The sequence below is a fragment of the Nilaparvata lugens genome, chromosome 1 (assembly GCF_014356525.2).
Source record: "Nilaparvata lugens isolate BPH chromosome 1, ASM1435652v1, whole genome shotgun sequence".
NCBI lineage: Eukaryota > Metazoa > Arthropoda > Insecta > Hemiptera > Delphacidae > Nilaparvata > Nilaparvata lugens.
In genome coordinates, this window is record NC_052504.1 from 6,489,425 (window position 1) to 6,499,523 (window position 10,099).

The 10,099-nt window shown below is 35.8% G+C and overlaps 1 protein-coding gene across 1 annotated transcript in view; it reads right to left on the reverse strand.

Moving 5' to 3' along the window:
• Window positions 1-10,099, reverse strand: part of LOC111061147 (dynactin subunit 1) — a 56,178-nt gene that overhangs the window by 45,813 nt on the left and 266 nt on the right. Inside the window, exons 2-4 of the mRNA XM_039419248.1 lie at window positions 7,910-8,092; window positions 3,867-3,999; window positions 388-578 (exon numbers count right to left, since the gene is read on the reverse strand). Of these exons, the coding sequence (XP_039275182.1) occupies window positions 388-578; window positions 3,867-3,999; window positions 7,910-8,092 (507 nt within the window). The remainder of the gene's footprint in view (window positions 1-387; window positions 579-3,866; window positions 4,000-7,909; window positions 8,093-10,099) is intronic.

Sequence of the window (10,099 nt, forward strand, 5' to 3'; positions counted from 1 at the left end):
ATTACATCTACTATATATATATATATATATATATTATATATATATATATTATATATATACAGAGTACATATACTGCATAGGTTACAAATTCAGCAATAAATGAAGTAGACTGTACAAAAAACATTATATTGCTTTCAAATATTTCAAAGTAATTATTGAAAAGTACAAGTAACCTTTATGAAGGATGAAAAAAAGAAATCATCATGAAAATAGGTTATGTTTACTATTGAAGTACTTGTAGACTTGTAAAATTGTAAACTTGTAAACTTGTAGATCATGAATTTTTGTGAAACATGAGTACTTGTAAACTGTAACTACAAGTACTTGTTTGTAACCATGGTTGGTAACAATACTTGTACCTTTGTGAAATAGGCCCCTGACGCCTACCTGTAGGTTGTGCAGATGCATGGCGAGCCGCGCTCTCGAGGCGAATTGCTCGACCGAGTGACCCTTGGTGAGACTCTTCTTGTCGACCAGCTCGACGGTGGGGAACTTGTCCTTGGCCTGCGAGATCAGCACGTCCGACTTCCACACCAGGCGCGGAATCAGTAGCAGCACCAGCAGAGCGTCGTTGTCACCTGGCAAACAAACATACAACCAATTACAACTGATGGAGGAGGATGAGGTGTAGGAGGAGGAGTGAGATAAGCAGAGGAGGGCTGAGAGGGGCGGAGGAAAAGAAGAAGTAGGTGAGAGAAGCGGAGGAGGGCTGAGAATGGGGAGGAAAAGAAAAAGGAAAAAGAGATGGAGAAGAAGGAGAAGGAGATGGTGGAGGACAAGGAAACGATGAAGGAGAAGGAGAAGAAGGACAAGGAAAAGATGGAGGAGAAGGAGAAGAAGGACAAGGAGAAGGAAAGGAAAAAGGAAAAGGAGATGAAGGAGGAGAATGTGAGGGGTGAAAGAGAAGAACAAGGAAAAGATGAAGGAGAAGGGGAAGGAGAAGGAAAAGAAAAAGGGGAAGGACAAGAAGAAGGAGAAGGTGGTGATGAAGAAGAAGGAGAAAGACAAGGAAAAGAAAAAGGAAAAGGAGAAGAAGAAGGAGAAGGAGGGTGATGAAGAAGAAGGTGAAGGAGAAGGTGAAGGACAAGGAAAAGATGAAGGAGAAGGAGAAGAAAGACAAGGAGAAGGAGAAGGAGAAGGAGAAGGAAAGGAAAAGGTAAAAGGAGAAGACGAAGGAGAAGGATAAGAAGGACAAGGAGAAGGACAAGGAATAAGGGAAAGGAGGAGAAGGAGAAGGAGGAGAAGAAGAAGAAAAAGAAGAAGAAGAAGAATACATGAAAAATGAGAAAGAGGCGGAGGAGAAGGAGAGGATGATGAGGAGGGCGAGGGGTTGGAGAGGCGGAAGAGAAGGATGCGTAAAAAAAGAAGGAGGAGAATATAAAAAGATTGGAGAGAAGAGGTAGAGAAAAATGAGGAGTACGAGAAAGTACAGATGTTTTACCTTCTCTAATCTATGACCTTCTCTTCCATTATTAAAGGCTTTTTGTTTTGAAGTTGCTTTCCATGACGAAACACTATATAATAACTTTGTTGAAGTTCTGACACTGTGTTACTAGTAAATATTTGAAGAAACGCTTACTTTTGATTGGAGTCTTGAGGAATGCATTTCACTCCAGAAGAGGAGCTTTATCAGCCTCTGAAGGCTGAGGCTGAGGCTGATGAAGCTCCTCTTCAGGAGTGAAATGCATTCCTCAAGACTCCAATCAAAAGTAAGTGTTTCTTCAATATTTACTAGTAACACAGTGTCAGAACTTCAACAAAGCTTTTGTTTTATTTGTATTTTTCAAAAAAAAAAAACAAAAAAAAACAGATATATTTATTTATTAGTGAATAAAATTACAAATTATATGAATATGATCGGGAAAGAACAACAGGCTTGGCCCAAAACTATTCTGTTCCCAAATTTTGATAAAATAATAATAACATGTCCGAGAAAAATCGGTTATGTTTTTACTGTGGAAAGTTCAAGTTCAATTTTTATATGAAAAAAAGAATGTAAAACAGGTTGAAATGAATGTCAATGCTATCACCTGGCTTTTAAAAGAAACTCACTACTAAGAATTGCTTCACGGATTTGATTTCTAATTTTGTTACTTAGACCAAAAATGAATGTAAAACAAGCGAAAATAAATGGTGATAACCTAACCTAACTATCTTGCGGTCTTTTGACAAAACTTGGAATTACTGCTTGTATTATTGATTGCTACATAGATTTTTGAATAATACTATGGCTAAAAAAAAATTGTATGGCTTTTGTTGGTAGTGAGTACCTTGCGGGAAGGTTGGATATATAATATATAATTTTAAGCCGTCAATGGGCTTTACAACTGTCATACTTCAGCCAGGACCGACAGTTTAACGTGCACATCCGATAACACGAGAGTTTTGAAAAACTTCTGTTAATGATAGGGTTTGAACCCGGGATCTCTATGCTGCTACGCAAGCACTCTATCCACTAGACCACGGATCACTACAATGCTATGGCTAATTTAAATAAAGCAACCGACGCTTGGAGCTATGTGTTTAGTCTCACATATAATAAAGTCAAATTAATTATGAGATGAGTACCAAGTAACAGAAGTTACGGTATACGGTGTATTTATTTTTTTTCAATAATTGGAATACTTTTACTTGAGAATTTTGTAGAAGAATGTTAGAATCTGATCGTTGGAAACAATGTGAGATGTGTAGCATCCCACACGGGAAGTATGCTCTGTATTTGATTCTCCTAGATTTGAAGAGCACCAGAAATATATCCAATTATTGTACTCATGACAAACCATAAAAAGTACATTTGAAATCGACATCAGATGAGAAAAAGTAAAGTTAAGGACAGAATCATTTTCTTCCTTCTAATAATTTTTTTGGAGCTGTGCTTCAGCTGAATAAGCTAAAGCTTCAGACCAGCGTTGATGATAAACATTGGCCCATATGAATAAAACCAGAGCAAATGCTCATGAGCAAGAGCATGGAGCATAAGGTTTTGCTCATGAGCAAAAGGTAGAAGCAAAAGCATTTGCTCATTTTTATATGAATAAGCTTTACCTTTTACTCTTACCTTATGCTCCTGAACTCTGGAGCAAATGCTCACGTATTTTAGAGATTTTTCATCAGCTGATTCGCTTTTGTAGCCTTAGTTTGTATTTATAGCTCACGGAAGCACTAAATATGCAAATAGGGTGCACCGCTTGTGTTTGCGTCGTCTGCTCTGTTATATTTTCTATTAAATTTTATGAATAGAGTTTTAGGTTGGTAGAGTTTAGAATTTTGAAATAATAGCAAGAAAAAATGTCATCTCTATAATAATCTTCAGCATATTCTTATAATATCAATAGCCTTCTTATAATCGTCTACACTTTCATCTTCTTAAATACCTATTTCCTATTTTGTGATGGCTATCTTTATAACAGGTAGCTAGCTATCTTTTGTATTTATTCTTTTGTAGGGATAATGGTGATATGTATCATGGTTGAATCTAAAAAGAGTTTTATGGTTCTCAACTATTGGTTGTGATCGTATCTGGTATAGTTTCCTCTTCCTCATACGAATTAGTTGAGCCATTTTACTATGAGCAAAAGGTGATAAGCTGCTCTAGACTAAACTCACCTTTTTTGAAGCATTTGCCTCAAAAGTTGAGCAAATTCTCTAGTTTATTCATACAATTTTGAGCAAAAGCTTTTACTTTTGAGCAAATGCTCAAACTATTTTTTTGATGAGCATGAGCAAAAGGTTTTGCTCACGTTTATTCATAGAAAATGAAGCAAATGCTCCATATTTTAGAAGTATAAGCAAATGCTCAACTTTATTCATATGGCCCAATGACTTTGCTGGAGTGACTTGTTTGGATAAAATAACGATTGACTAACCTCCTCTATTCATGAAAGAGTCGGGCATGTAAGCTGCCAGATATTTGATATGCTGCTGTGATTGGAGCACCTCGATACGTCGCAGTTCCAGGTCAATTGCACGGGCGTGAGCTTTCGTTTCAGCAAACATTTTCTGCAAATAAATAATCAAAGAAACAATTTATAAAGAAGTAGTACATGTTTAAATGAAAGAACAAATTGACTACTTTCAAATTACTTATTTTCACTTGATGGTATAATTCTTACAAAGCATGACAAAATAAAAACATAATTCTGTGCACTATTATTGATAAGGATACTAATATCGGGGCACCGAGCTTCGCTCGTTATTCATTTATTGACTTTTGATAAACCGAACACAATTCTTTAAAATGATTGGTGAAGGACTAACAGGCACAGCCCAAAATTTTTTCTTCCTCGAATTTTGATTTATACACTATAAATAGTCCAGAAAGTAGGTTATGTTCCATACACTTCAATTCAGGTTCAATTTTCTGTTCAAACATTTGAAAACAGACAATTCTATTTCAGATTATTCACAAACCAAATTGAATTGACTTGAAACTGTCAGATAATGATCAACTTTGAAAATTATGATATACTCTAGTTTAGGAGGATTATCATGTCATGTCAACAAATCAGATTATGTTGATCAAATAGATTAAATTGTCTAGCTAGATAAAATTTCTCGCTGATTGATTATGATTACACAGCTGGAAATAATTCTGTCTCTCTCCCAAACAGGTACACGCATCTTCTATTATCGAGAGACGACGAAATTATAATCTGTTTTCCAAGGATGAATTATCCTTTTAATGTCATTCAGCAAGTTTTCTCAAGGATGAGACCTAGTGCAATCGAATCTTTATATCATAAACCTACTATGTTCCAAATTTTGTGAAAATCGTTAGAGCCGTTTTCGAGATCCGTAAAACATGAATAACCATATATAAAAATACCAGATATAAAAATAACCAGATATATAAATACAGAAATTGCTCGCTTAATATAACAGGATGGTGAGGTATACGTTATAATGACAGTGGTGAAGATATGAAAATAGCGTTGCCGATTCTCTGCCTTGTTACTGCCTTCTATAGAGGGTAGTTGATATTGGTATATCTGACGTAATATTACGAGCAGGAACACGCGCATTTCACTTTGCATCAGCTGATGCTTTGCTTATTATATAAGTACCTTAAAGGGGGTTTTAGACGAGGTGTGTAGCTAGCCGCTTGTTACTGGTCTCATTTAAACACCAACAAGCCAGGTTATAGAACAGTTGCAAGTCTCAGGTAAGTAACAAGCCCCGGGACAGCTACATTCTGAACACACTCGGAATGTAGCAAGCGATTTGTCAACATACCCACTTGTAGGAGGTCACGTGATCACAAGTGACTGTTACTGCCCCGATGTAAATGCCGCACTGGCAAGTTACAAGTAACTTCTTGTCAGTCTACAGCGCTCCTAGTGACAAGTTTCGAAACCTTCTTACCTTGAAGCCGACATTTACAAGTGACTTCTTAATAGCGTCTAAACGCCCACAAGCGCCTCCGAGGTTAGTAGAAGCTGGTAAGTCAAAAAGTGACTTGTACAAGTGAATAGTAAAAGCGTCTAGAACGTCCTTAAAGGGTCGATTAAACTTGGCTAGTTTACAAGCTACAAGCCAGCTTTTTTACTAGCAGCTCGTAGACTAGCCCAGCGTCATCGACGCACTCGCTCAAAAGCTGCTTTTAAAAAAGCTATTTGTACTGCTTCTGTACAAATACAGATATAATCAGCTGATGAAAAGTTGAATGCCTGTGTTCATGACGCTCAATTCTGTACACAGCTTCAGAATTAGATTCTGACTGATAGTTTTATAGTTATCCTATACTATTAAACGAGCAATTTCTGTTAATGTTTATATGTTTATATTAAATGAAAAAGACTAAGAAATTGTCAAAAAACCACAGATTTATTGATACTTGGAAAAATCGGTTTCGGTTATTACACCATTGTCAATGAAAAAGACTAAGAAATTGTCAAAAAAAAACACAGCCAGTTATAGTTTGGGGTAACCAAACACCTTTTTAAAAAGAAAACTTATTTTCAAATACATAATAATTATAAAATATATAGCGAATAAAGAGAAGTGCTCTCGGTGAAGTTTGGCAGTAGACTGAACTCAATAAATCTGTGGTTTTTTGACAATTTCTTAGTCTTTTTCATTCAATATGAATAATTACCACAATATCAACTTCTCAACTACACAAAAAGTGATATGTTTATATGTTGTATTTCACCGGATCTCGAGAACGGCTCATTTTTATTAATTATCAATAAATCAGTGGTTTTTGACAATTAATCAGTCTTTTTCATTCAAAATCTAACGATTCTCATGAAATTCAGAGCATAATAGGTGTATAATAAAAACTCGATTGCACTAGGTCTCATCCCTGAGAAAACTTGCTGAAGGACATTAAAAGGATAATTATTATTATTCATCCTTGGAAAAACAGCTGATAAAAATTATTTCATTGTCTGTTGATGATGGAAGTGAGTGAGCGAGTTCATGTGTGGGGGACTGTGTCAAAATTATGACTCAGCTGTTGAACTTTTGTTATCATTCAATCAGGTACTTAGTGCCGGTTGCAAAAAAGCCGGGTTATTTTCAATCTGATTAATTCCAGTAGATCCATCTTTTGAAATGGCTTTTGTGCAACCGGGCCTTTGTGAGGGAAATTATGCATTCCTTTGGGAATTAATCTCAATTCACTGTGATTAGATAGCGCATTCTGTATGAACTATGAATTTTATTATAATTTCTTCTTCTCAATACATTTTTGATGCTTTTGTACTCCAGAGCGAAGCTCGGTCACCGATATTTGATGTTTTAATGACGGTCAGGCCTACTCCAAAAATCTGGTGTGGTGCACTCACACAACTTTCCTTGCCGTTATGAAAATTCATCACCTGAGGCTAGTGTTCCCGCGCATCTCAAGTTACTATTCAAAGATCCAAGCCAGCTGGTGACAGGACTATAACGCTGGAGACACACGAGGTCTGCTATCTCTTCATAGTGAATGATTAATAGAATCAACAGTTGCCAACAGTTTGCAATTGAATAATCTTATTTTCTCGAATTTCGAGCTTATTTTCAATTTTCGGTGAAAATCTTACTGAACATTATTTGTAGAGATTTTTATGCTCTATCTTTTCCACTTGAATTTTTCGTTTAAATTGTATCTGAAGCCTGATAATTGGAATCTGATATCAAACTTTGCATAGTTGGGGCGGAGCTCCAGAAATTTTTACAGATATGTGACTAGTGGCACTTAATAGAGCTTATCAATGACTTTCTTAGTTATAATTTGATCAAAATCGTTGGAGCCGTTTCGAAAAAATCGCGAAAACCCCTGTTTTTGACAACATTTTCGCCATTTTAGTCGCCATCTTGAATTGCATTTGATCGAAATTGTTCGTGTCGGATCCTTATAGGGGAAGGACCTTAAGTTCCAAATTTCAAGTCATTCCGTTAATTAAGAGATGAGATATCGTGTACACAGACGCACATACACTCATACACACACACACACACACACACACACACATACAGACCAATACCCAAAAACCACTTTTTCGGACTCAGGGGACCTTGAAACGTATAGAAATATAAAAATTGGGGTACCTAGATTTTTTCCGGAAAGCAATACTTTCCTTACCTATGGTAATAGGGCAAGGAAAGTAAAAAAGCTAAGGTCAATACAAGAAAATTTTAACGGACATTTTTTGTTGCAAATTTCATGTAGAATCTATGGTATTCGACTGTTTCACCTCTCGTGGGATACCCTGTCCAACACTTAACGTGCTCACCTAAGATTCATTTCATTATGAAAAGTCATATTAGGCCTATTAATAACCGATTCATTTATTTGATTTGTGAATGCAATTACAGATCATATCAACATATTTGAGATAGAACTTGGTGGATGAGCATTGTGCATTCGAAGAGCAAAATGGAAAATATATTTGAAATGTATGACGGATATGCTGACGCTTACCTTGAAGTCTTGAATCTCGGGGATAGCAGCGGCAATGGTGGCCTTGGACGATGACTCACGCTCGAGCTGGGCTCGCAGATCAATGCACTGGTCTTGCAGCTTGTGAACCAGCTCCCTGAACTTCAGAATGGTCAGCTCCCTGTCAGCTAGACTCTCCAGAACTGCCTCCTTCTGTTTCAATGCCTGCAGAACAGAGAGATGTAATTGAATGCTACGTGGAATATGAATGAGAGAAGTTCGTTAGAGGGTATAAACATTCTATAAAGCAATTAAAATCATATCACGTACAAATTATACTCATTTTGATATGGAGAATGTATACTATAGTGTTTCAATGCCTGCAAAACAGAGAGATTTAATTGAATGTTACGTAGAATATGAATGAGAGAACTTCGTTAGAGGGTATAAACTGCCTGTAAAGCATTATTACAATCATATCAAGAACAAATGACACTCATTTTGATATGAATAATGTATACTATAGTGGGGTCCACGTTATAATGGCAGTGGAGAAAGATAGGAGGAAAACGCTGCTGATCCTCGGTCTTGTCAATGCCTTCTATAGACGGCAGCTTATTCAGGTTTATTGATGTAATAATGTGAAATTTTCATTTCAATATTATCATCAAAATTTTTATAGTTTTTGCTTTTCAAATGTGATTTTGTGTTTGAAAATAGTTTTCTTGATTTTAAAATTTATAAAATAGGAACTCAGGAAGTGAATGAGCAAATTTTTAGTGAGAACCCTAAAATTTTTAGTGAGAAAAATAAAGAACCCAAGACATAACCTATAAACTTGAGTGTTGATAGGAAATGACATTGGGTAATCGGCAAGGCAGAACATCCGAAAGGATCTCTCTGCCAATAAAAGCCATAAGAGTAAATAAATAAATAAATGTAATATTAACTGTTCATTCTCGTTCAAAATAACCAATTACATTTTATTAAGCAATAAATTATATTTTTCAATAATTTCATGATGGATTTTCATAGTTAGGATGGAATATTTTGTTAATAGATTATTAATTCTACATTGTTAAAAGACGATCTGGCAACAGAGCAAAGCGAGAAAGAGATGTAACCGCTTTGTTGAATGATAGACAAGGATAGCAATACCATTGCTAATCAAACACTGCCATTATAACGTGGACCTCACTATACAGGAAAATCTAGTAATTAACATGTTGACAAGGAGAATGTTAAAATAATATGATATTATTATTTTAACCTTCCGGTAGTCGCGCCCTACTCAATCACACAAGCAGTCGCGTGTTGTATTTAGTACAACATCCAATTTTCCAAGTGTTGTGTACTCTCTGTTTACTGTCAAAACATATATTAATTGTATAATTACTTTTTCCATCTTATTGGATTATTTTACGCCTATGAACATTTGGATGTTCTTAATGATTACCATTTCATAGCCCAATAAAGTACATCAAGCAAAGCCATCAATTCTGTGTTATTGGTTCGTTTACAGTCCCCGTATACAGCCTTTCCCTATCTTATACACAGTGCGACTTATGCACTGTCGCAACTAAATGGCACCTGAAGACTGAACCATTACTCAGTTGCTACTGAAACTCAGTGGAGTGAAGGAGGAAGTTTTGGAATGCATAGGTGACTCATTCACTGACACCACCCCATTCAATAGTTTTGTGCAACAAAACTGACACTGTTGTACTTTTTACAACAGCGCGACTGCCGGAAGGTTAAGGAGAATGTTTCATACCTGAAAATATTTTACTGATGGGTAGTATTTATAATTTTTTGTGTAGTTGAGAAGTTGATATTGTGGTAATTATTCAACTGGTTTAACAGTTTATCAGAGATTGACAATGGTGTAATAACCGAAACCGGTCTTTCTTATTATCAATGAATCAGTGGTTTTTGTCAATTTCTTAGTCTTTTTCATTCAATAGTATTTATAAATTTCATTTATTGGTTTAAGATTCATTAAAATAAACTAGAGACTAGAATGAAGTATATATGATGAAAATACAGAGTTACTACAAAATTTTCATCGGTTTTAAAAAATTCATATTACTTGATTATCTTCGAAATCAATGATGTTTAAACCGATGGAAAGGGAAATTTCTAATGTTTTTTCACAATAAATACCTCGGCCACTTTCAGATTGGACAGCCAGGCAACCAGGTCAAACAGTCATCCGAGCAGGCAGTCACCCAC